The 27,470-nt window shown below is 43.9% G+C and overlaps 2 protein-coding genes across 5 annotated transcripts in view; both read left to right on the forward strand.

Annotated features, from left to right (window-relative positions):
• mtmr14 (myotubularin related protein 14) lies at positions 1 to 22,885 on the forward strand. 4 transcript variants are annotated; one of them, XR_012983135.1, is made up of 20 exons: positions 1 to 882; positions 1,168 to 1,316; positions 2,120 to 2,228; positions 3,898 to 3,973; positions 4,066 to 4,123; positions 5,330 to 5,452; positions 5,843 to 5,916; positions 6,524 to 6,594; positions 6,714 to 6,788; positions 7,451 to 7,517; positions 8,249 to 8,334; positions 9,145 to 9,221; positions 11,198 to 11,234; positions 12,664 to 12,734; positions 13,577 to 13,635; positions 14,177 to 14,324; positions 14,732 to 14,908; positions 16,862 to 17,020; positions 18,925 to 22,237; positions 22,848 to 22,885. XR_012983135.1 is itself a non-coding variant. In XM_076269271.1 (19 exons), the coding sequence occupies exons 1-19, from the start codon at positions 748 to 750 to the stop codon at positions 19,100 to 19,102; spliced, it is 1,929 nt and encodes a 642-aa protein (XP_076125386.1). In that variant the 5' UTR covers positions 1 to 747; the 3' UTR covers positions 19,103 to 22,885. The 4 variants fall into 4 exon arrangements, 3 of the variants coding, with proteins under 3 accessions (XP_076125386.1, XP_076125387.1, XP_076125388.1); XM_076269271.1 differs by having other exon boundaries at positions 18,925 to 22,885; XM_076269272.1 differs by lacking the exon at positions 16,862 to 17,020 and having other exon boundaries at positions 18,925 to 22,885.
• The window catches only part of LOC143104940 (copine-9-like), a 140,761-nt gene continuing 136,138 nt past the window's right edge, over positions 22,848 to 27,470 (forward strand). The window contains exon 1 of the mRNA XM_076269274.1: positions 22,848 to 22,968. The gene's annotated coding sequence lies outside the window, so the exon portion shown is untranslated. The remainder of the gene's footprint in view (positions 22,969 to 27,470) is intronic.

The raw sequence follows: 27,470 nt of genomic DNA on the forward strand, positions 1-27,470 counted from the left end.
TTTACCACTTGCACCGTGTTAGACCACTTCGATTGCAACACACTATTTACTGCTGAACTTTACTGGCAGCGGAGAATAACAAAGAGTGTTTTCGATTTTCTGTGAGAAGGATAATACCACATAAACAGATTTGTAAAGATTTTTTTCTGCAGATACGTGAACATCTTTGGAATTAACACTTGACATTGAAAAACGTGACGAGGCCCGGGAATCCTCGGGGTTTCCTGTGTCGTTTGCCCAAGAATGGTCGGATTGAGCAAACTTCTTTCCCCTTTTGTCTCATGGTGTTCCTGATCTTTAGCTTATTGTACTGTGGATGTGCGTGGCTTGTTCGAGAACACACAACTTAATGGCATAACAGGTGGTAGCCTATGCTACAAAGTAGCAAGCCGTACTTTTCACTAACATTAGCCCAAAGAGCTAACGTGATAAGGAACCATAATTTAGCTAGCCAATTCGCTAGCTATTCTCGAAGAGCTTACAAAGCAGTCTGTTTTTCCACTTGCCTTTTAGAAAAGACTTGGTATTAGCTAGCCTTTCGGCTAGTTAATACACTCCGGGTGTTAGGGGGGACGTATCGCCGTTGCCCTGAATTCGAGACGTGTCCCTGGCTCCGGCCGCCTCAAGCGGGCAGTCAGGAAGAAACTGGCCGGGAGGGGATGGCCTGGTGGGTCTTCCCGGCCTCAAGGAGCAGCGGTGTTTGACGGAGGGAGCGTGCGGATAGAAGCAACGACGGGTCGCGGCACAATGATGGCCGCCTCTCCATCGGTCGCTGGTTGCCTGAGCGCATCAGGGATCAGCGGCCGTAAGAGCGAGGAGATAGCAGATCTGATAGATTTGTTCTCGAAGACGCAGTACAGAGCCAAGGAAATCACTCCCAGGGTAGGGTTTGAGTTTGCCTATGGCCCTATTCCCCCATTTGAAGTTTGATCAGCTGTATAAAGTGCTGTATCAGGCTACTTAAAATACATAGGCCAAGCGTGTAAACACCTGTTTGTTGTATGAACGTAGCTCTACATGATGCACGGTTTACACAGTTTAGTTAATGCTAATGCAATTTCGACATATAGTCTGGCGTTTAGGTTTTCCTCTGCTGTAAGTGTTCGGTCAATGTTGGATTTGACAGGTCATTTAGAGATTGATAAAGTGTATTTGAACCTTCCATAGGTGGAAAGGATAGAGAAGCGCTGTCTGGAGCTGTTTGGCAGAGACTACAAGTACAGCATCATCCACAACACCAACGGTGATGTTTGCGGCCACTATCCCCGACAGATAGTTTTTCTGGAGTATGAGTGCACCGACCCTAATAAAGACAGGTAACTAGATCAAAGGTTCATGTGCAGACAGAGAAAGTTAATCTGTAACTTTCATGGTTGCCACCTTTGCGAATAGGAAATGACAAAACATATCTGAGATAATTATATAAAAATCTCTCTAGGTACATCTTAATATGAACACCAGGATTGGGTTAGGCATAGTGCATAATCGGTATGCTTCAACAGAATTTTGATAAGGTTCTCAGTTTGGCCACAGACCACACTTGCTATTTCCTGTATACACTAATGTAGCATACTGGGTTATTTGTGCTGTGAGAGTGCCAAATAAGACACACTCACACCAGTCACACCTTCCACACACTCAACTCTTCCGAGTGCTACGTTTATTTAAGGAATTACTAGTCTTTCACATTAAATGTTTATGTGATGCCTGTTTCCCTGTTTGGCCCCGGGTTTCCAAACTCAGTATGACTGTGTGCTGTAATGGAGAGCATTTATTATTCATGAAAGACCATGTTTTAAAAAGCTGGTTTCATGCTCAGAGGCAAAATACAACACGGAGCGTTACTTAGGCCCATCTGTGTATCACACTGACACACAAACGCTTTCTGTATGGTCTTCCTTTCCATGTAATATGGTATGCAAGTAAGTGTTGGAATGGACTCAGTGATGATGTGTATCTGCAAATTAGACGCTACGCTGGTATTTTTGTTTATTTACTCACATGATGATATATGTGATTCAGACTCCTTAAATATTCAAGCTAACTCTTCATTGATTTTTAATTACTTGCAGTCCATAATATTTCTGGGGATGTCCATATCCCTTCCGCTTCCTCGCAGGTTTGAAACCTCTGTTCAGATTACCAAGCTACAGGATTTGGTGAACCGCAGCAAGATGGCTCGATGCAGAGGGAGGTTTGTGTGCCCAGTCATCCTGTACAATGGCAAGGTAAGCACACTTCTCAGGCCGCCCCTTAGCAAGCTCAAAATCATCACATTACATTCACCTTTTAGTGAATTAGACAGCACTTTGAGTGGACTTGCTGCACAGTGATGGTATTCATACAGATAGTGTTGGGTCTCATGACTGTGGTCCTCGTAGTGCTAAGCCGCATCAGCAGGTCTTGGGTGTCAGAGGAGGATGGTCAGGGTGAAGCAGCACAGAGGTTGGATTCACTCCAGACGCTCCCTCCCGGGAAGCAGCTCCCTCCCACATGCCTTGCTAAGCTAAGCAACGCCATAATTCGGTTAAGCTGTTTTGTTATTGTTGTGGTGAATCTGGCATCAACTGAGAGTGTCGTGCAAATGTAACCTGCGTAGTGTTGAACTGCGCTGTTCAGCCCTGCACACGCCCAGACTCGAACCCACAAACAGTAGCACCATGGATCGGAAGTCGAGCGTGCTAGCAATTGAGCTAAAAGTCTAGCCTGCTAGCTCTTGCCAGCACTACTCTTAAGACGTTGGGGAGTGAGGTTTATTAACGTTCAATACGCACAGCTATGCTAGCGGGCATTCGTTACCCAAACAAGAGAATGAATGGCATCAACCTGGCATGACCTGACAGTGTAGTGTAAATATGAGAAAAAGGCCCTGTCTTACTCTGAGCAGTGCCAAAGTCCTTGTTTCCTTCAGTATAGTTGGATCCCATAGGTGGGCATATCAGAGTTCAACTTAACAGGTTCACTGACCCACAGTTGTTCAGTCCCCATCACGTGTTAGTTCTGCTCACCTGTGACGCTAACTGGTTGAAGCTAATCATGTAAGGTTAGGCTACTAAAATAAAGAGGGAGCTCATTACAATATATTAAATTAACAGTTTTGTATGGGCCAGTAAATATATAAATGGGGCCAGCACAAATCTCATGGGGGGTGTTTCGTTGGACACTGGGGCATAATGGGTTTCATTAGCTTTTCCCCCTATTTCACAATGGTGTACACACACACACACACACACAGTATATTACTATTAAGTGCTCTCATAAAGGCTTATGTTACCCCTTGGCTGCTGTGCTCCTTCAAGAAATGTCGTCTGGCACTGCCACCCCACTCCCACGGCAATCCAGACTTTTTTCATCTGTGGTCCCTTGATGGTGGAACGATCTGCCAAGCTCCATCAGAGCAGGGGCTTCCCTCTCTATCTTCAAAAAAGATAGAAGACACAACTCTTCCAAGAATACCTCCTCTCCCAGCGCTTCTGACAATCTCACACACCTAATACGCACTTACCACACTCCTCCCCCTCTTCCCTCCTCCCACTTCCCTCTATGCTCTTCTCTATCTCCTCTTCTACCACTTCCCCATCTCCATACTTCTACTAGTACTTAATGTGTAGGCACTACTATCCACTAGTACTTGTATTGGCAGATACAGTGATAAACTCCTAGCTATATTCTCCATAGCTATACTCTCTTAAACATTAACGCTGTAGCTGTAGTCCTGTAGTTTAGAAGTTTAAATGTTAAAATGCTTAATGTTATTATATTGCTGTATTTGTAGCTCTGTAGCTTAAATCTTAAAAATGCGTAAATGTTAATAGCCTAAATGTTATTCCATTGCTGTACGTCGCTTTGGACAAATGCGTCCTCCAAATTAATAAATGTAATATATTTCTGTTGCAGCATGTGTGTCGCTCGTCCACTTTGGCTGGCTGGGGGGAGTTGTATGGACGCACTGGCTACAACTACATCTTCTCTGGTCAGTTCCTCTTTCATGCCAGTGATCGCGCTGGTCAGCACACAGAAGGGAGAAAGGCCAGGGTCATTAACCAATCAAATCTCTCCCCTCAGGTGGCACTGATGACACGTGGGCGGAGTCTGAGGAGGTGCCAGAGGATGAGAGTGCAAGGTGAGAGCCTCTGGTGTGCTCTAGTGCAGCATTTCTCAAACTTCTTTGACCTGAGGCCCGGTCATGGCAGACTTTGGGGTCATAGGGCCCACATACACGTACCCCAGCCCCCCCCCCCCCCCCCCCCATCAAATTATCATGATGATTATCATTATCACAATTATTATTTTGCTATATTGTTATACATGCATTTCACTTCAAAGCAGTCAATGTTTAAAGTGCTAACTGTTCACAAAAAGTTTGTGAAAACATGCACATCAGAGGACTGCTTTACTAATGTAAGATATAATAATTACAATAGCTAATTGCTTTTGCATGGTTGCATGATGCTTGCATGAGAAATACTTCTCAAAACAACAGTTTCCCTCATGTAAGCATCATACACTGGTAGGCAAATGGAGAAAAAAATGTACATGCTTTTTAAAGACATTTCATTTGAATGCCTGTAATGATTCAGGAAACATAATACCAGCTTTCATGTATGGTAAACGGCGGAGGAGATAAGCGTAAATCTTTGGTCTGGAGATCTTTAATAGGAAGACTAAGGCTACAATAGCTTTTGGCCACGTTATATAAAAATTTGACTACTCAGACTGAGGCCTAATCAATGCTAGACAGTGTTATACAGTCTCTGCTCTGTTTCTATGGAAGTTGCAAGAATCCACGTAGTTTTATTAAATGCCGTTAAATAATTAAATAGCCTTCCCACAGGTTGAAGCGGCTACCAACGTTATCGGGTAGTTTCAGTTTCTGTCGCGCACACGGGCACACGCATGCATTGAATGAACACTCATACACTTAATTGTACGGCTCTATGTTTAATGACATGGAATTAGCATTTCCTCCTGAAACGTTTGTTTTCTTTTTCTGTCAGTCCGCGGTTCCTTGATCAATTGCGCAGCAAATTATCACACGAAGCACCGGGCCTAATTTCACTCCGTGGACCAGCAGTCTCCACGTTGCGGACCGGTGCTGGTCCGCGGCCCATAGTTTGAGAAACGCTGCTCTAGTGTCCAGTTGTGCATTGAGTCGACTCCAGATGCATCGGCTACCCTTAGCAGTGGCCAGTTATGCATTGTGTTCAACTCCAGATGTGTTGCACTGGTCTTGGTGCTTCTATTGGTATGCTGTGTTGTGACATAAATGTTACCCTCTTTGTTTGTTAGTTAGTTAGTTTGCTTGTTTCATTTTTACTTGTTTTTCTAGGAATGGGGACTCCCAGCTCTTTGACAAGGTGCGCGGCTCGGACATCAAGCTGCTGCGCTACCTCTCGGTGCGCTACATCTGCGACCTGATGGTGGAGAATAAGAAGGTCAAGTTTGGCCTGAAGTGAGTTAGCGCGCCGGCTGCTGCCCTCGTCCGTTAAATTCACCTCGCTCTCATTCACGGCTCCCTCATGGGTCAACAGCACTGCACTTCACCTCACAGACTTGCGTAATAGCTGTGGCCAGGGCAAGGGGTGTGTGTGTGCGTTAAATATATGTCCACTAACATTTGCAAGCCGTTAGGAATGTGATATGTTTATTTTTATACTGCCATTTGTAAATATGAGAGCACAATTTCCTTTGTCCTAGAAAGACTGCAACATAACCCTATAATAAGTGTGTGTATGTGCAAGCTTTAAAGCTCTTTTCTTACCTTGATGTTGAACACAAGGCTCTTTGATGAACTGATGCCATTGTTCTCATGGGGTTCTATGCTCTGTCTGTGTGTCTCCAGCGTCACCTCCTCTGAGAAGGTGGATAAAGCCCAGCGCTATGCAGACTTTACCCTGCTCTCCGTGCCTTATCCAGGTGAGCCGCTAGCTAGCTGCCTAGCTCTCACTCTCTATTTCTCTCTCTCTCTCTCTCTCTCTCTCTCTCTCTCTCCTTCTCTTTCTCCATGTGTCTCCTCCCGCTCCTCCACCCATCTATCCTCCCTGCGTCTCTAACTCTCCCACCCTCTCTCTCCTCTAGATCTCCCACCCCTTTCTCCTCTAGATCTCCTACCCCTCTCATCTAAATCTCCCACCCCTTTCTGTAGATCACCTTCCCCTTTCTCTCTCTCCTCTAGATTTCCTTCACTTCTCTCTCTCTCCTCTTGATCTCCCACTCCTCCCTCTCGCTCATCTCAATCTCCCACCCCTCTCTCTCCTGTAGATGTCCCATCCCTCTCTTGCTCTCTCTCCGTCTCCCCTTCCCCCTGTGTCTCCTCCAGGCTTAATCATGTCACATCCATCCTATCCTGCTCACACTGATATTCTCTTATGTTTTTTTCTGTGAATGTTGAACCAGGAATACATTTCACCTTTTATAAGGTGCATACATTCATTCCGGGGTGCCTGATTGAGAACTGTCTTGTCTTGGGGCAGTGTGTGTGGTCGCATGGTCCTCACTGAGACAGACCTGTTTGTTTGTGCAGGATGCGAGTTCTTTAAGGAGTACAAAGATCGGGATTACACAGCGGAGGGGCTGGTGTTCAACTGGAACCAGGTAATTTGTCATCTGCCCCTCTCATCTCAAAGTATCTCCATTCTGAAGGGGGATTGGAACTCCAGTAAATACATTCATATGCTTGTGGACATTCCTTTACGGTATCTTCTGTTTTGCAGGACTTTGTGGATGCTCCTTTGACAATCCCTGCTTGCTTTACCAAGAATCTGAATATTGATTGGAGGGCATATCAGGTACGGGCAGAGGAGTCTATTTATTTTACTCCACAACATGTTAATATGCTTCAAATACAAATAGGAAGATAAACATTAATTCTACTGTGTTTCTGTGTGGCCCTGGTCTGTCATAATGCTGTGTCATGGCGCCCTCTGCTGGTGGAAAGGAGTACACAGATGTGTGCGCATAGAAAAGACAGGATCTTTTTGGTCTGATCTTGGAGTGATTTGTACTCTATGATGTTAACAGACCATTTAAAAAGTCAGCTGATGAATAAGTTCATTAAATGATGCATCAAAGGCAATATGAAGTAGAAATCAATTATTTTGCCAGATAAAAACAGAGGTAGCTCATTTTTATTTTAGGCTTCAGTTTGAAATTGCTTTGAAATTGCAGTTTGAAAGCTCTTTGCTCTCTTCTCTCTCTCTCTCTCTCTTCTGGGAACTGAAGTGTCAGATTGGGTAGAGGGGTGTTGAATTTCAGTTTTGATTGATTGATCATGGATTCTGCAAACTTATGAATTACTAATTTGGAATGTGTAATTTAAATTATGTATTCTCTCTCTCTCTCTGTCTCTCTCTGTCTCTGTCTCTCTCTGTCTCTCTCTGTCTCTCTCTGTCTCTGTCTCTGTCTCTCTCTCTCTCTGTTTCTCCCTTACTCTTTCTCTCATTCTCTTTAGTCATGGGATCTGGTTGAACAGACTCAGAACTACCTGAAGCTGCTTATTCATATCATAAACAGTGATGGTGAGTCATTCTCCGCCAAAACACCCTGTGCCTGAAAATGTCCTGACTACAGAACATGATGCGAATGCACATTTCAGTATCACTTTACTTTGTTATGGTGATGCACTGCACATTGGATTTTGCATGTTTTGAAATGATGCCATGCCTAGCCTCTAACATTGCCGCAGTAGACATTATGTTGCATGTGGAGTACCGCTACGGCTTTCTTTACAGTCATGAACATAGTACATAATTCATGCATAATGACAACGTTTTAAATTCCAACTGAAGTTAATTTGGTAACTGGACAAAATCTGTTTGCTAAATTAATACCATGAGCCACATCTTAAGTGGAAACATTGGTCCATAGCGCAATGCTCCCACATTCCACATGATGGCTTCAGTTCATACGTGAGACATGATGCCCGTGTTATCTTTGTTAATACGAACTGGATGGATGGATCATTGTTGGGGGGAAGTTTCTTGGCTTCACTCAGAGATGTGTGGGCTTGTTACTTTGACATTTCATGTGGGTAACATGCTCCCGGTATCGTGAATAAAGCTGCAGTCTCACACGAGTTGTCTTGGAATAATTTTGACCACACCCGTTAACTAACTTTACACTTTACCCCACCATTTAAATCGGGCCCCGTGTTGGTGGCTTATGCATTGGTCTTCTGCTGGTTCATGCATTTGTGTTGGTTGTCTGTCTCATCTCATGTGCTCATAAGGTTTGTGGTGTTGTGTTGTAGATGAGAGTGGTCTGCTGGTGCACTGCATATCCGGATGGGACCGGACGCCTCTCTTCGTGTCCCTCCTGCGCCTCTCCCTCTGGGCGGTACGTCCTCACTCTTCTGCGTGTCACTTCCTCTGTCACTCCCTCCCTCTGTCTCACTCATGTTCGTAGGTCTCCCCTCATAGTTCCACTCAGGCACAGTTAAGCAGTATGCACTGAGTGAAAGTGGATTTGGTTAAGGATAGGGATGATATCGATACCCATGTATAAAATAGCAATTTAACCAATATTGGATGCCGAAACCAACATTTTTTTTCTTTGTTTATATATTTAGTTTTTGTTGTTAGTTATACCGTTTAGTTGAGCGGAAACAAAAAATAGCAATAACTGAACCATTTTCCACTAATAGTGTCTTACTATAGTAGTTTTGAGATGGCCCAATAAAGTACAGCTTGCAATGCATAGTACAAAGTTTTAGATGACTACGTTTTACACTCGGGAAAGATCTCTTCCATTAGCTATCTGGCTACTTTCCTCTGTGCTTGATGTATTTTGTGGAAGTGGGTGGGGGGTGTTTTGCGATGTAACGGATGTTAGGCTGTCATTGTTTAATGATCACCGCCTGCCCAGACACTAAACAATCAGACAGCTGTCAAGCCTCCATCATACTCTACATGCTGGAGATGGCACTTAAATGTATTTTTAATCACTCTCGTAGAGTGTGTCGTACGTTGTTTACACCGTAACTTCAAGTCGGACGGTAGTGCCAGAGCAGGGTGACTCCTGAAACATGCATGTGCAGGGCCACTGCGGGGCGAGTCAGGCGGCCGGGGCCCCTGCTCTCTGGGCCAGTAAATGATGGATGAGTGACGGTGCTTTTTTATGTGTGCCGCTCTTGTTTCCCCTCGGCAGGACGGTGCTATACACGCCACTTTGGAGCCCAGCGAGATCCTGTATCTGACCATCGCCTATGACTGGTTCCTCTTTGGGTAAGAAGAAGTTACCCCCCCCCCCATACATGCAGAAAGAAAAAGACACACATACACACACACACACACACACACACACACACACACAATGTAGGAACTTAAAATTGTCTAGGGATTGTTTCAGAAATGAAGTCTCAGTCAGCCAGGAGTCAAGTCAGAAATCTCAGAGAGCTTTATTCACGAATCCGGAGACCTACGTCGTGTTGCTAACAGACGCAGTCTGATGTTACAAACAGGGAAACACTTTTTATACTTCACTGACAGTTCAGACAAGACATGACATCTCCATTAATGGTACGCAAACTTGTTTACGACATAGTTACCCAAAGAGTCAACCATATCTATAAGGCTGTATCCCATAACGACCAAGGGCCATGGAATTCAGTCAAGATTGACCCCAAGACAGTAAATAAGGTCTTAGGGCGCCAGCCGTCGAGAAGAGGCCTACCCAGCCTCCTTCGAGGACACACACACACTCAGTCATGATACACACATACACAACATTGACACACGCACATACATCCAGACATCATGGCATACGCACACACATTCAGCAAGGCTGCACCCATGCGCTCACCATGGCTTCACATACACACACAGCAGGACTGCACTCTCACACACTCAGCATGGCTGCGCAAACACCTTGAACATGGAATTCCACAGTTGTTACCACATAAATCTCTCCTTCACTTTCTGCTTACAGCAGCGTCTCTTTCTTCAGCTTTGCACAGACCATACCAAAAGAGTGAATGGTTGAATATAGCCTGCACTTAAATGGAAACACCTTTAAGGCCAAAATTTCTTACTACAACACACACACACACACACACACACACACCAACCAACCCTACCCTACCCTACCCTACGCAGTGTCACTTCCTTTAATTAATGTGGCCTGGCTGATCTTGGGTGTGTGTCTGTGTTATGTGTGACTGAGTTTTTGCCAGTAGATGTCACGTTTTGGACAGCCCTGCAGGGAACACGTCTTACAAATGAGAGAGAGAGGGGGGGGGGGGGGGGGGTTAGATGGGAGTGATGAGGATGAAAGAAGAGATGGGGGCCAGGGAGAGGAGTGGGCTCAGGGGAATCCTCCCTTTCATAATTACAGCTGTGTATCTTTCTAACGTTAACTCATCAAACAGAGATCACCCTTCCAGAGCGGCCCGGTAATTACGCTGCCAGAATTGTGGTCAAACACCCGGGACTAGAACCAGCGGGGAGGGGAACAAGGAGTGAGGCAGAGAGAGAGAGAGAGGCAGCCAGAGAAACTGATTTTCACACCGACCTGAATTGCTTTGGCAGAAAATAAGCAGAGCATCCATCATTAATAATTGAATGGTGGCAAAGAATGTTTTGTGAACGAGCTTAATTATTGATCCAAGGCTTTTTTTTTTTTTTAAGTTTCTGTCGTCACATTAACACAGAAGGATTCCGCTCGTTTGTATAAATTAAGGGCCACCTTTTTTGGATGTCTGGGTGGATTATCTGTTCCCTACTCTGCTCACTGGTATACAGCAGGAAGTTTTTTCTTGAAGAGATAATATGTAACAGTATTAAATTCAGAGGGCTGGGTGATTGCAAAGATTTTTCACCTTGCTAACTTGGAGCCCACTAGACACACAAGTAGACTTGTTAGTTGTACTCTGAACAGTGGGACAATGAAAACATGGAAATCCACAATTGTCATCGAGGACCTCTCCTTGATTAGCAGCATTGCCGTATTTGCATGGGTTTAAGATATTTTGTGGAGACATGCTGTAGAGCCTTCTAGATTCTTGATTTGTAATTACCGGTATACAACGATTAACGTTGAATTTAGTTTTCTGATGTACATGTTTGCCATAGGCTGGTGATTGGTGCTAAGCAGGTAATGTATGGGTATGAGGTAGCCTACTGATTGTAAAGGGCAATTGAGTGAAGCGCTCCAGTCTGTGATTGCAAAGTACATTATGTCCTCTATCTTCACTCTTTTTCAGTCACATGCTGCCTGATCGTCTCTCTAAAGGGGAGGAGGTGAGTAGAAGTCATTCTAGAACTAGAACATTCTAGAAATCAGGGGCGTAGATTTGCGTGGGGACCGAAGGACGTGTCCACACCAATATCAAATTACGACTGAAATGTCCCCACCAATATTCAGGTTGAAATGGGGAAAAAAGAGTTAAATAATTTCTCACTTCAGTGCTGCGGATCACCTCGTACAGATCTTGTAATGTGCAGTAGCCTATAAGGGTAAATCGCGCTGATTTGAAGTTTACTTTACTTCACTACAAGCATGAAGTGTGTCCAAATTCACACATTCTTCTCTGTTGAACTCCTCGAGAAGTAGGCTACTCATCACACATGTGTCACATGAAAGAGCCTTTTCTCAGCTTTTAAACGGTGCTAGCTAGCCAAATAACTTCAAGATATTTAATAATTATTCTCTGCGCCCATCTCCACATCCATTCGTCTCGGTGGAATATCGTAGGCCTACACACTCTTCACGCAACACATGACAAACCATATATCAGAATAAACAGCAGACCTTACCGAACACAAAGGTGTAATGCATTCCCGTGTATAGTTAGCTGTTCCAGAGTAATCCGGTTTTTAAATAAATTATAGAAAAATTCAACATGGTCTTTCGGCTGCATTTCTTAAAACTGAGCTGTGCTTACATCGCCTAGATATCTGTAAATATTACAATCAGAGAATATACAGGCAGCTCACGGTTAAGAGTTTGTCAATGTAGCCTTAATGATTTCTTTTCACAAAATGCTAAGCATGCATGTATTTAAGTTTCTTAAAACTGAGCTGTGCTTAAATAGGCATGATTTCATAACAGACCAAATAGAAAATAAATGTTAAATATAGCCTACATATCTGTAGCCTACATAAAATCAGATTATGTAGGCTACACAGTGTAGTTAGATCAAGTTGGACAGTAGCACATTTTAATCATGGATAGTTGGACAGTAGCACATTTTAATCATTTTATATATCTATAGTGGCTGGTGAAAGAGTTGAGTGTTTTTTTTTTTGTTGTTTTTTCGGGGGGGGGGGGGGGGGGGGGGGGGGTTAGTGGGTAGTGTCCCCACCAAAGCTCAGACCAAACCTACGCCCTTGCTAGAAATAATTCAATTCCGGCACAAGTTCTTCATTCATTCATTTATTTACTACACGTTTCAGGACACCTCACAGCATTTGTGGTTTCTAGACTGTATGATGAGTTCTGCTCTGATAGTGTGTTGGGATGTTTAAACACCACCCCCAGCAGGTCAGTTTGACCTGTGGCTTTTCACCTGTCTTTTGGAATGTGCGTGTTGGATGGGTCCTAGGGGGCAGTGTTTCCTAATTTATAGAGGCACGCCATGAGGAAAAATATGAGTGTGTTTTATTTATGTTTCTCTTTCTTTCTTTTTGTCTGGTTCCCCCTCCCCCCCCACCCACCTTTCCTCGGCAGATTTTCTTTTTTTGCTTCAATTTTTTGAAGCACATTGTCTCTGAGAAGTTCTCGGCCGTAAGAAAACAGAGGTAGGCACCTTTGGGTTGACCCGTGCTGTCACATTGCATTCACAACACGTCACATTGCAGTGGCTAAGGCACAAAATAAAATCTCAAGAATATCATGCAGCCTCCTCCAGACTGTCATATTATATTATCTATGGCTTGTTGGTGTGTGCATATGTAAAGTTATCATATGCATGGTCTAAACTTTCTAGAGGAGACACCAATAGTAAGCCAGGCTCTAGTGAACTTGTCTGGTATACTTTTATACCAGTATTAAAGCACTGTCTTCCTGAAGGGCTTGAAGATTCCTAGATATGTCAGAGCTTTGCTTTTGCACTCTGTGTCTGTCTTGTCAGTAAATATATTTAGATCACACACTGAGTAACGCTCTGTGTCTTCCTATTGGTTGAAAAAAACATGGTCTATGAGAGGGATGCTTTAGGAAGAGTCAACACACACACACACACACACACACACACACACACACACACACACACACACACACACACAGAGGGAGAAAGACACAAGCGTGCACACATACAGAGACACAGAGACACACACACACACTACTGCAGAGTGTGAAGAATTCATGAGGACATGTCTTTCTTGTTAGTGGCCACTATGGTTCTGTGTGTGTGGTTTTCAGCAATAGCTAGAGACTAAGAGTGCAACAGTCTCATGTCCCACTGTGTCCAGTAGGGGTGGGAAGATTATTATTTATATCATGGCTCTGTTTTATATGTCTCCCTTTGCATTTTAATTCCTTAATATCTTCTAACTCACTCTTTCCCTCTCCCCCCTCCTTTCCTCAACCTATGGCTTCTGTGTCTCTGTCTGGCTCCTGGGCAACGTATTTGTTTTGGCAGAAGGAAAAACTCTCACTTCAAAGACACTGATTTCACAGTGGACGACCTCTGCCAACTCAGTAAGTGCTGTTTGTCGGTTCTCTGTATATACTGTTGTGTTGCCCTGCACCTTGAAGGAATTGAGAAGAGTCAGGAGTTGGCATGTTGTGACGGGTATCACACTTACTAGGGTTGTGTAACACACATCCAATTCTCGCCTAGCAGAGTAGCTTGACCCCTAAAACTGACCTTGACAGTGTGGATCGCCAACAGAAAAAGACTCTCAAGTTTGTCATGGTTTGAAATGTAATTGTATGTGGATTCTGTACGTAAATCCTAACGGGAAATCTGCCCAACAAAGCAGCTTCTAGCTTGAATATCTGACGAAACAGGCCAAAAAAGGTCATGCTCTATGCTAGGGTCTTTGATTAACCTAAGCAGATGTCCAGACGGGCTTTCGGTCATTTATAAGCTGTTGGCTCCCAACTTCAGAGAGGAGAGGAGGAGCAAGTGCCCATAAATGTTGGATCTGAGTGTGCCTGGAGGCACGCTGACTCACTGGTACTCTCCCTCACCTCTCTCTGCTGTCTGACCCCCCCCCCTTCCGTCTCCTGTGTTCAGAGTCCAGAGACCGGGGCAGCGCCACCAGCCTCAGCAGTGATTTCTCTCTCATCACCGAGGACTCGGCAGCCGCCACCGCCGCCGCCTCAGGCTCCAGTCTGACCAACGAGGCCGTGGACGTCTTCTACACCGCTCCACCCAGCAGCGGGTAAGTCCCCCAGTAACCCCGCCCCCCCCCCCCCCTCACACACACACACACACACACACACACACATGTACACACACGTACACACATACACAGGTGTCTGACATAAGGCCTATGAAGGCTGGGACAGGTGATGTGCCAGTGTAGTGGTCACTGTAACCTACCTGTGTAGTTACTACAGTGCTGAATGATTGTTCTGCAGTCTGAATCGATGGTCCATTTAAAGGCTTATTTTGGTATGAGTGGCCTATTTGGGTAGGAGTGGCTTATTTTGGTAGGAGTGGCCTATTTGTTCTGTTCATTCTCCAGTTTTGTCCAGGTGAGGTTCTTTGAGGTGTGCTGCTGCTTCTGCTGCTGCTGGGTAGTGTGTGTCGTGGGCAGCCTGTTAATCTGTGTCTGTCTGTTCGCAGGAGGAAAGCCATGATGTCGTCACCTCAGACGGTGCTCTGGAACCGCCCACACCCGCTAGAGGAGCGGCTACCTCATCCACTCACGGAGGGCAAGTCCTCCAGCTCCTCCTCCTCCAACCAATCAGAGCAGGGCTTCACTCGCACTGGGAGCAGCCCATTGGCTGTGCCGGGAAGAAGGTCAGTCGGTGCACATGCACAAAGTTTGGGGGTTGACTTGGCCTGACATTGAAACTGTTGATGTGCACTCCTCTTTGAAATGCATGAGGTCAATCGCATCGTCATCGTCTTAAAAATGTAATTACTTTGTTGCTTCCAAATTGCAACATCCTTGATTTAACGAAGACACACTTTAACAGTCTCTAGCTGTCCTGACTTGTGATTCATCTTTTCTTTATGACTTTTCGCATTGATGTGAGCATGGATGTGAACTCAACTGGAAATCACTAACCAATATATACACCAGAGGGGCACCGCTACCGTCTTTGGTTGCCATAGTGATGCCAAATTGCAAGGTGGCCTGAGGGGTAGTTCTAATCCAGAAGAAGAGTTGTGTTGTTTGGCATGAGTTTATCCGTGCGTGTGTGTGTGTTGGGGTGTATGTGTGTCTTTCTCTTTCTGTATGTATACCTAGCTCTTTGTTCACCTATGCGTGGCATGTGATGGGTTGTGTGGATGTGTGCGTGTGTGCGTCACAAATCACACTATTTCATTGACTGGAAGAGACCTAGGCTGTGTGTGTGTGTGTGTGTGTTCCTTGCTTGTCGAGGCCTAGGCTGTGTGTGTGTGTGTGTGTGTGTGTGTGTGAGTGTGTGTGAGAGTTTGTGAGTTCGTGTTCTGTGCTTGTCGAGAGTGTAGGTGGTGGTGGGATGTTAATTTGCGACTGGGGATAAGCTGAGCTGCAGTGCAATAGAATTTCTTGATGTTATGCTTTTGTAAGAAGATGTTTGTCTGTGTGCATTTATGTTTGTACCTTTTCTTTTGTAGTAAGGGCTCAGCGCCACCCGTTCTGTCTGTGTGTGTGTGTGTTCGAACAGCTCACATCGGGGCTGCGTTTTGTGTGTGTGTGTGTGTGTGTGTTTGAACAGCTCACATCGGGGCTGCGTTTTGTGTGTGTGTGTGTGTGTGTGTGTGTGTGTCTTGCATAGCGGCAGGAAAGCTGTGAAATATGACTAACCATCTCTCACTCGTCGCAATTTGATGTCGATTATCCCGCGGCACTCCAAGCCATTATCGCTATGGAGTGAAGCTTAATGGTTCCATCTGCATAACGCTTGTGTGGCAGTCTAGCCTCCTGAAGGGCCAGACAGGCTCTGTGTGATGGCGCTGCTGCTGGTGCTGCCTGTGATGAGGCCGATGTTAGTGTGAGGGGTCCACGTCTGTCTCCGAGGTCGAAGCCCCTAAGCTGACCTCCCTGCCCTGCTGCTGCTTTGCCCGAGAGCGACTGCCCCCCCATGCCCGTGACCTCTCCCTCAACCTTGACCCTTGGGTGTCTGCTCTTTCTTTTTTTTCCCTCCTTCTTTTCCTTTCTCTCCTCTTCTCCCTCTGTCCTTCTTGCCTCCCTCTCGTGACCTGTCACCCTCTCACTTTCACACAATCTGTCTTCATTATACGATTTTTCTTGCTTTCTCTCTCTATCTTAACCTGTCTCTCTCTGTCTGTTTCTGTCTTTTCCTTGCTCGCTTCCATTTGTTTTTGATTCCTCCTGTCTTTCTCTATATCTCTTGTCTATCTTTTCTTTGTTTCTGTATTATTTTCTCTCCCTCTCTGCCCACCCCCTCTATTTTTCACAATCTCTCTCTTTCTTTTACACCACCCTCTTTTCTCTCGCACCCCCCATCCTTCTCTCTCCCTCTCACTCTCTCTCTCTCATTCCTCTCTTTCTCTCCATCTCTCTCTCTCTCTCTCTCCCTCTTTCCCTCTCTCTCTATCTCTCTCCCTGTCTCTCCCCCTCTCTTTCTCTCCATCTCTTTCTCTGTCTGTCTCTTTCTCCCTCTCTCCCTCTTTCTCTCTATCTATCTCTCTCCCTGCCTCTTTCCCTTACTCTCCCTCTCTCTCTCCCTCTCTCCCCCCTTGGCTGTCCCTGCCCACGTGGTCTGGTCTGTCCCTGTCCCTGGCTCTGTCTCTGAGCAGGTCTTTGGCGGAGTACGCGCGCTCCGGCTCGTCCCTCTCCACCGACTACGGCAGCTGGCAGATCGTGTCGGGCTGTGGTAGCATCCACGACCACGGCCCTCTCCATGCCGAGTCGCCGCTGCCCTTCAGCTTCCAGGACGAGGGACCCAGCGGCCGCATGTGAGTCTCTAAAGCCCTCCACATGCCCCCTCCACCCATCCCGTACGCCACTAACCTTTAACCTCTGACCTCTAACCCACCCCCACCCATCCCACCCCTGCCCCCCGGCCCCCCTCCCTCGCCCCAGCTCCTCACCCAGCAGCACAGGCACGGAGGCAGTGAGGGGGCCACTCTGCAGCATGCAAGGGGACATGTTTCACTCTGCGTCCATTCTTTCTCTCTCTCTTTCTCTCTGTGTGTCTGTCTGTCTGTGTGCACAAGCACCGATATCTGTTTGTATGGCTGTTGTGTTTGTTGTCTTTGTTGGTGTTTGCATGTTATGTGATTGCTGTGTGTATTTGTGTGTTTGAATAGCAGGATAGTTGTATGGATGGATGTTTGTTTGGTTTGTTGATTAATTGATTGTTTTTATTGTGAATGTTGGACAACTGTTGGTGGGTTGAAAAGAGATTTCATTGTACTAGCATGAAAGTTTTTTTTTTTTAATTAATATCCTTAATATCAGACAAAAAATAATAATACTCTTCAAGTACTCCCCTTTCAGATACTGACTTGACAAGCTCTTCAATCAGACTAAATTTGTATATTTTACAATAATTATTTACATTAATTAATTGGCAGCTGCAAGTGCAATAGAATTTTGTGCTATAGAATTCCGTGCATATTTCACTCTATAGCGAAATTGTTAATTTTAAAGTGTAAGTGGTTGATGTATGGGAAAGCTGTCTGGTTTGACACAAACACCATTTCACCTCCTCTGCGAGAGGAGCCACTGTGATTCCCTTAGAAAAAACAATATAGTGTGTGAGTGACAGAACTGTAAAACAGTATTAGACAATTACCCAGAACCAGGCAAAAGGTCTTACAGCATTCTCCATCTGTTTCTTTCTCTCTCTCTCTCTTTTTCTCTCTCTCTCTCTCACTCTCACTCACACACACACACACACACACACCACACACACACACACAACACACACTCTCTGTTGTTGAGAAATGAATTGGTAACCAGAGGCCCTGGACTCTTGAGGCGGATTATAAATGGCAGGCTGTTTTGCACCTTCCTCTTCATATTTCTGTTGTCCACCTTTGGAGGAATTTCCCTTTCTGCTCGATCTGGCTGCTAAATCGAGTGTGTCTGGAAAAGTGAGTGTGCGGCTGGTCTGTGCAAATAGGAGCCATCCATCTTTATTAACAACACTGAAGGAGAGAGGGGGAACAGGCGGGAAGGCTCAGAGTCTGAAGAAAACGCTGCTAAATTGTTTCATTGTCAGTAGCCGCCATGTCTCTGCGATGCAGGTGGTAGCGCCAATACGCCTGCCCGCATTTAAAACGCTGTTGTTCTGGGTTCTCATTCCCCACCATTCTGATTGTCTTGCTAGTCTCCCCCATTCTCCCCTCTATTCTTAGTAATGTCTCTCTTCCTTCCCCCTCTCTTTCACTCTCTCTCTCTCTCTCTCTCTCTCTCTCTCTCTTCCTTCCCCCTCTCTCTCTCTCTTCCCTCTCTTCTCTCTGCTGTCTCTGTCCATCGACCCCTCGCGCCTTCACACACTGAGCCCTCTCTCGCATCTGGCCCCACACCTCTCACCATCTATCACTCTTTCTCTGACTCTTTAACACCCTCTCCCTACCTCCGTCCCTCTCTATCTCTAGCTCTCCCTCCCTCCCTCTCTAACGCCCGCTTTCTTGCTCACACGCACTTTCTCTCTGTAACTCCCTAACTCTCTCTTTACCTCCCTCCTTCTCTTACTCTCTCTCTCTCTCCCTCTCCAACTAGGTACTCCTCCCTTTCTCCCTCTTTCTCTCTCTCACATGCGCACTCTCTCTTTCTCCGTCTGCAACTCCCTAACTCTTTCTCCCTCCCTCCCTCTCTAACAAGCTCTCTCTGTCTCCGTGTCTCCCTGCAGTGAGTACGTGCCGGAGCGGCAGGCTCGTCTGGAGGCGGTGCGGGAGGTGTTCCTGGCGGCGTACAGCTGCACGGTGGGGCTCAAGTCCGCAGCGCCCAGCCCGTCGGGCGCCATCTCAGGGCTCCTGGAGCAGTTTGCCCGCGGGGTGGGTCTCCGCGGTACCAACAGCATCGTCTAAGCGCCGACCCCACCCCACTGTTAAACCTGTCCTGTCTGGGCCTCTACCATAGCACCTCAAGCACCTCAACCCCACCCCACACATTCTCCAAAACCTGTACCTTGCCCCCCACCCCCAGCTCTCTAACATTGTTTGTGTACAAATCTCGTTTGCCCTAGCAACTCAAGAACCTCAAGACCCCCCACCACCCCCTACCCCCCCCCCCCCCGGTCTGTGTACATGTATACAAACCTCCTCTCCTTTCTGGCCTACTGTAGCAGTCCTGTCCCACTCCTCTCCTCCTCCCCACCGGATGGACATGGGGTGTCTGTGTGTAAGAGAGTGAAGTGACTCAAAGACTGTTCTGAAGGAGAACATACTCAAATGCTGGTTTGTTATAATCTATTGGAAGACAAAAAAGAGAGAAAAAAAGTGCCAAACTTTAAACACGGGCTGTATTTCCTTATTATTCTTTTATTTTATGTTATGATTTTATTTTTTATTTTTATTTTAAGATGCGCTACCTTTATTATTATTTTTTGAGGTTGCTCCAGCTCCTTTTTTCTGTTTTTCTTTGTCTCCATGTTACACATTTCTATTTGAAGCACAGAGCTGGCATGTGGATGTTTGGGGGGGTGGTAAAGTTGGTTGGGTCATTTGGGCTTTTTAAACAACAGCGATCACATCCAGCCAGAGTATCAAAAAGGGAAGCTCTTTTCTGTCTTAGCACTATACTTCCACTTATATTAAAAGAACAAGAAATGAACAAAAAAATCTACATAGCATTAACATGAAGAATAGCATGATGCTCTTACCTGATAACCTTGACACAATGCCTTTGTCTTGTCTCAGAACTGCCCTGACAATTTGACTGTGTCCCATCTCTAACCTGCACATATAAGGCTGACATCATAGATTTCGGTGTGAATATCAACATTTACCGTCCCACTTTATGAACTGTTTACCCCACAGTTTGCTTTTTTTTTTGTTTGGCATTCTGTGATCTTTGTGACCCAAGGGTTTCAGGCTGCTGTCTTTTCTAGTACTAATGATTTAGTGTAGAGAACACTGTTCAAAAAGGCATCATTTGAAAATGTTTTCTTCCCTTCTAAGGAAACGGTTTAAGATTTTTACATCTATTTAAGGGATGGGTAAATCTCAAAAGCTGCTATTAGGACATTAGATCATGCCCTTGAATAGGGTATCATTGTAGCTGATCTATCTCTGCAGATCTTACTTGACTGTCGCCTTTCATGTCAGTGCAATGATGAAAGATGTTTATGATGTGGATGTCCGAGTAAGAGGTTGGTCAAGAAATTTAAATGTGGGCCTATATAGATGTAGATGTTTTTTGTTTTGTTTTGTTTCAAAATGGTCACGTTCTTATAAAATTTCTAACATGATTTGAAGATCAGCATGTTTTAAGGAATGGAGGGACGGGTACAGAAAGACATGGCGCCCATGATATGCATTACCGTTCAAAAGTTTGGAGTCACTTATAAATGTCCTTGTTTTCATCATTAATGTTAGAAATTAGAAATTGCTGATTTTTAATGCAATATCTACATAAGTATACAGATGCCCATTATCAGTAACCATTCGTCCAATGTTCCAAAGGCACATTCTGTTTACTAATCTGCAATAATTTTAAAAGGCTAGCTGAGAAAACATTGGAGAACCATTTTGCAATTATGTAAGCACATACCATATTCTAATCTGAAAACTGCTGCCCTGATTCAAAAAGCAATGCTGCTGGTATTCTGTCTATAATGGAGTGGAATGGAAATGTCTAAGTAACTCCAAACCTTTGAACGGCAGTGTATGTATTTCCTTTTCCAATCTGATCTGTCTGAAGTCTGACCTTTTTCATAGTTCAGCTGTGAAATATTTTGCTGCTCTTGTCTTGCCTTTGGTTCCTCAGGTCTTCAAGCAGAGAAGTATTTTGCTAGCCAAGCCGCAAACCCCCCTTGCCCCCACGGTGCTTGTAGTCTCTCAGAGACTGATCGGTCACCTCTGACTGTGTGTTGGTGCTCTTGATGTATCACACATTTAGTATACATTCAAAAAAAGCACAATTTCAGTGATCATTCAGTCGCGCTATATCATCTTTCAGGTTTAGTTCACATGGCCATGTCAAATTATTTTCTAAAGCCATTCGGTTTTACTTTTCTGCTGATACGTTTATATTGACGGATTTGTCTGTTAGAAATAGAAAGTCCAGAGCAAGCACTTGCCTTGTGTGGTGGGGACTGGGAGAGCCATTTTAGATCGGCCGTGTTGGCAATTGAAGCACTCTGGTTGCCTTGACAACAGGTTTGTTCTAGTTGGTCTATTTCTATTACTGAAACCATTTCTAACAGGACACTACAGGTGGTGATCAGGTTCCTTTTGTGCGTCCGTTTGAAATATTATATATGCCATAGCACTGACCCCTGGTCACTTTGGCCATACAACTACAAGGAAATGATGCTGTTGGGTTTTTTTTTTTGTGATGCAAGAGGCATTAATGAGGGTTTTGAGTTGTTTGCTACATTCAGAAACAACGGCTGACTTGAGGACTGCAGTACATCAAGTACAACAAGTCATCTTTATGAATTTTCATATGATCATGCCAAACGGTTTCTAACAGCTTCTTTACCTCAGGATAATTTGTTGTGCCTTTTCCTTTAGTGAAGCTGACTATTCTTACTTATGGCAGACAGCAACTGCTTTTATACTACATGTGGTTGTTCTTGCAATTTGCTACAATCCGGATGCAATGCTTATCTGCGCAAATAGACATTTGTCACACGGTCATTATTCTTCATTTTTACCTTAGCTAAACCTCTACTTGCTGTTAATTTAATATTGACAAGAAGAAAAATGGGTTCAGTCACCAGGGTGATCCTGAAAGGTGTGTGTGTGTGTGTGTGTGTGTGTGTGTGTGTGTTGGTTGGTTGGTTGGTTGTGACTTTGCGGTTGTCTGTGTTTGTTGTCTTTGACTTCTCTAGTTTCAACCTAAGAAACATTTTATTTTTGGTTGCCATCCAAAGTGAGTCCGAAAGTAAATGTTTCATGTTTCCAACAAGATCAACATACTATCTGGAATGAAGGGAACCTTGAACTTACAATGATGATCTATCTGATCCACATCTATGTGATATGTCAATCAAGGCAGTGAGTTGTCTACCTTAATCTCAGGATGAACCCTAAAATGCTAAGTGTTCTATCCTTTCCCCTCAATCCATCATTATTTTGTGCCGCTTTAATTTACTTTTTCAATCCTCATTTATTTGTGTTTTGGCATATACCAGATCCCTCCAAGTCTATAATATCAGAAAGCCCAATGAAATCTTGCTGGCTTTATTTAAAAAAAAAAAAAATTGCATATTGGGAGAGGGAAAATAATTTGGAGTTCTATTGGTGACTGAACTTTTGATTGACGTTCTTACACTGTCAAGGTGAATGAAGTGAATTGCAGTTTTGCGTGTGCTTCTCACGTTACTTGCCACAACTTTAGAAATCATGACAAAGTTGCAGTTACTTCTTAGATGGACGGGTACCCGCCCCACTCCCCATTCACTTTCAATCTTATTTTTGTTCTATTCAGTGAAATGCTGCATTGCACTCATTGTCCTTACAAGACTATTTTTAAGATTTTGTTTTCCTTTGTATAGTTGATTTTAATTTTTATCAATTCTTTATTTGAATATTTTCTTTTAATTGTTGCCAGAGATGTGTAGCCTAGGCTGCAGCAAAGAGTATGTGATTCTTTTTTTTTTTTCAGGTGGACGTTCTCCATTAAAGAGACAAAAATGAAAAGCAGCACGTGTAGCCTATCTTGTTGCTGACTCGTGTGAAAAGATGCACTAAAACGTGATGATGGGTTGTACAACAACTGGTTAAAGGTACACTCCATGTATTTGGTGTCAACAGTCAATGCCCTTCCACCAAAAACACTCGTTTTTCTGGGCACAAATAGAACAGAAAGCTGGAAAAATAGGAGACATAATTCTACATAAAAAACATATTGGGTTTTAGAACTATGGACTGTACCTTTAAATTGGCTGCAATTTTTTACTTTTCTTATAAGAATTCAGGAAAACAGAGTAGATCCTAGTGCATACATCAGTAGTAGCCAGGGCTGGTTTTAGCCTACTACATTTGGGTGGGCTGGTAGAAATGTTGGGTGGGCAACATAGCAAAGAAGTCCAATTGGATCAAAATGGACATAAACACAAACAGAAAAATCGGTACTGCAGGCCAACAGCCAGGGATAGGCAGTATTTCTGATGCATATATTATTTAAAATAAGTATTTCAAACAAAAAAATAGTATGTTGCCATTTGTATTTTATTTTGTTGAAGAAAATGGCTTTGCATTTTGTATTGAAATACTTTATAGGTGTGTATTTTTGGAGTTGTAGTGACCTCATAAAAGTGCAAAACAATGAATGCAGCCTCTGACTGGTGCTGACTTGTAATTTGCCCAGAGTTGTGATCAGAACATTGAGATTCAGGAAGATGATCCAGTGCAAGATCAGTAACATGTATGTTGCTCACGCACCAACCTCAAATTTCTTGAGAACTTAAATCATCAGTTTCTAGAGAACCTTAATCATCCAATTGGAGCACATGGAACTGGTTAGTAGTGATTGCCCTTCAACAAGTTGCCCAATCTATTGCTTAAAGCAACACAATGAAAACTTTATTTATTTAATCATTTTCCCAGACTTGTGTATCATAATATTAATAACTTTAATAATTCAATCGGAATACATGGAACTGCTTATGTGGTTGTCCTGCAACATTGCTCAATCTGGGCATGTATTAACGATGTAAGAGACACTTTATACCGCTTGACAAGTTCAGTTGTGAGTGTGTGCATCTCTGATACATCATTTAGGCTATGAGATGTAACAGGCAAGTCAGCATATTGATCTGTTGACTGTTTGCAGGTAATGGCTGTTGCTCGAAAACACTGTCCACTTAATCAACAGAGTCAGTGTGCTGTAGAAGCAATATATTAAATTGAAAGATATGGAAGGTTTGCAAAGTGATATCATGCTTCTTTTAAAGACCATTTTTAGTGCTTTCAAAATGCAAAAATGGCCAGAATTTTCCTTTAAGGCATCAGGGAGGGGGGGGGGGGGGTGCCTACCTAATACACTTACATAAGCCTACTGCACAGCTATGTATCAGCTATCTACGATTACACTTGACACCAACTCATCTACATCAAGCTGCGGCCCTGGTAGTAGCCTAGGCTCAGACCAGCAACCAGGCTTGGAATTTCACCATTCTGGGGGCAAGGCCACTTTGCCTTCAATTGGGCATATTTGGTGGGGGGCACAAAGGCCACATGTCAGGGCACCAAGGCCAAAGTTAACTATACAGTAGTAGGCTATAAAAAAGTTGTATTTAGCCTATTCACTGCAGTAGACCTGCATCACTGTATGAAACATTACAAAAACATGAAACATGACATATTACATAGAACTGTAAATCATCTGATCATCTAATAATTACAGATATCTAGGCTATATATAACATGTATTTTATATTTGGCCTACTATGAAATCATGTATTGTTTGAACAATTTAAATTTAAGCACAGCTCAGCTTTAAGAAACTCAAATAGCCTAGATGCATGCTTAGCATTTTGTGATCATTAAGGGTACTTTCACAAACTCTTAGTCAGCTGTCCTCTGATTTACCAATATCTAGGCGATAAACATTTATTTTGTATTTGGCCCGTTATGAAATCATGTGGAACAATTTAAACACATTGTAAAACTTAAAGCCAAAATTTGGAGACATCCATGCATGTCGAAATTAACTGAAAATTCAAAACTGGATTACTCTGGAACGGCTAACTGTACAGGGGACTGCTTTACACCTTTGTGTTCGGTAAGGTCTGCTGTTTATTCTGATATATGGTTTGTCGTGTTAAAAGACGGGTTTGTGAAGTATTCCACCGAGATGAATGGGTAGGGAGATCATGGACGCAAAACCTTCAGTAGAATGTATGATTAAATTGAATTATATTATTTACTTTTCTCGCGAACCGTTCAACACAGCAATTATCGGCTAACATCGTTTAAAAGCTGAGAAACAGCTCTTTCATGTGATACTTGTGATGTCTGTGTGATGAATAGGCTACTTGGCGAGTAGTTCAACTGAGAAGAATGGGTGAATTTGGACGCACTTACTTTCTTGCGCTGTCACTTTCTCCACTGCGTAAAATACTAAATTAATTTGCGCTGTGAATGCTAAGATTATTTTGACAGGCCACAGGCTAAATAAAAATCGCTATTAGTAGGACGCAAAGCAGAATATTGAAAGAAGGGGGCACCAAGGCCACCGTGGCCTGTAAACCTATGATTTTCAAAGGGGCTACACGGCCAACCCAAGGGGCAACGTAGCCACCGTGGAATTCCTACCCTACCAGCAACCATATAGAGCCCCTCTCTTAGAACAGAAATTATTTATTTGGGAAGGCCGCACTGTTAATTATGGCTTGAACTTAGAATCTACAGTAGGCCTACACGCAGTCTGTAAACCAGATTTTTTTCAATTGTAGGCCTAGCCTAGCCTTTTCTAATGTAGGCCTATGCTATCTAGTAGCCTGTTTGGTCCACTAGATACTTTCACAGGCTGGACTAGTTTTTTCTGAAGTCAGCCTGAATTAAAACACCATGTTGACTTAGCACTTAGCCTAGGCTACTAACTTTTTTTGATGGCTAATATTCTTTCCAGTGTAGCCTAACTGTCTGAACTAAATTCAGAGCTGAGGGACTTGTGTGCCCCTCCCGCAAAAAAAAAAAAAAATGACCAAGAGCTTTTCTTTGATTCTGACACCACCTGCCGATAGGGCCAGTGTATAGCGGGGGAAGACACTGAACTGGTGCCGTACGTCTAGAAAAGGCGCGCTACACGCGCCCGCTACGATGTCTGAACTCGCCCCGCGCGCAAGACGCGACACATGGAACGCCTCGAGAGCCGAGAGAGAAACAGACCGCCCAGGTATTCCGCGCTCCAAACTCTTCAGAGGGCGTACGTTACAGACAGTCATCAGTGTCGCTGTTTCATTTGAATTAAAAAGCCGTTTAAACGAAACCTGATCGAGTAGCTGTGGATGAATAAGTGAAAACTTACGACAACTGTGACAGATAAAGCCAGAGTACAGGATGGCTTCAATTGGGGAATTCGACCCTCTTCACTCCACCGTACCAGCAACTAAGATTGAAGTTACTGTCTCTTGCAGGTAAGCTTAACATTCTGTTTTATTAATCATTTAATTAGCCATGCGTAACGTAGAATATTAAAATAGTACAATGACAGGTGCACAGTAGGCTACGGATGTAAAGATTGTTTATCCACGTTCCAGTCAGTGGAGCATTGCCTTATCCCTGGAATGCTAGATATCGTCAGTTTCATATCGATTTGCTCTTGGAAAAATATATCTGTTTTAAGTCTGGATACTGACACACTCCCTTCGCTCTTTGGGAGTGGAAAGTATTTTTGGTGCGCTGCCATCCCTCGCAGTAAATTTGCATGAGGTGTAGGTGTAAAGAAGTGAGAAGGGGCACTTGCAACGGAGCCTGTGGAGTCAACGAGAGCCTCCAGCGCGCCTCACAAACCGCCGTTTCTCTGTTTTGCACTGAGGTGAATTAGCTCTGTATTACATAAATAAAAGTGCGGAGGTCTAGTCATTCACCTGGCAAATCATAAAATATCAGCAGTGCAGAAGTTCTTCTGGAAATTATGCTTTGTGATTCAGTGCAGTATATGTATGTATGTATGTGTATATATATATATATATATATATATATATATATATATATATAGCTATATATAGCATTAAAAATAAAGGATTTGATAGCTGTTTTGCAGGTTTTGGGCATTAGGCTAATCAGAAAGGCTGTGTGTTACTGTATGTAATACAATATAATGTATGTTATATGAAAGAATTGCTGTATGTTACTCATCATGAATGCAGATAACTCATAACTAATTTCTCCCTTCTCACTACATACAGTAGTTGCCATAAACCTGGATCATATAGTTTCTACTTTGATCCAATGTGTGTGGCCTTAGTGATAAGTGATCACTACACAATGAGACTAGGCCTAGGTACTAACATGGGATTGATATCCCAGCCTTCCCTGTCCTTACAATGTGCTTCTTTCGTCTCGTAATGACCAGGACTCGTGCAATGGATCAAAACACCTGGCATTCCGTTGTGTTGCTAGTGTGCCGTGACCCACAACAATGCATGGCAGGTCCTCTGAGAGGTCACAGCAAGGGGCATTGACACCCCTGACAGATTGAGGTCGGGCGGATTCTCCCCAGAAACTAACCATGGCAACACAAATTCAGATGTGTGTGTGTAAGAGAATGGGGTTCTCT

The sequence above is a fragment of the Alosa pseudoharengus genome, unplaced genomic scaffold (assembly GCF_046254945.1).
Source record: "Alosa pseudoharengus isolate Yale_2024_CS ecotype anadromous, Long Island Sound unplaced genomic scaffold, YU_APseudo_1.1 YU_APseudo_1.1_scf_5, whole genome shotgun sequence".
NCBI classification, from domain to species: domain Eukaryota; kingdom Metazoa; phylum Chordata; class Actinopteri; order Clupeiformes; family Clupeidae; genus Alosa; species Alosa pseudoharengus.

Coding starts and splice junctions, on each gene's coding strand:
- mtmr14 (XM_076269271.1), top strand. CDS start 748: ATGATGGCCGCCTCTCCATCGGTCGCTGGTTGCCTGAGCGCATCAGGG. Junction 5,453..5,842: donor AAGGTCAAGTTTGGCCTGAA/GTGAGTTAGCGC, acceptor GTGTGTCTCCAG/CGTCACCTCCTCTGAGAAGG. Junction 6,789..7,450: donor TTGATTGGAGGGCATATCAG/GTACGGGCAGAG, acceptor CATTCTCTTTAG/TCATGGGATCTGGTTGAACA.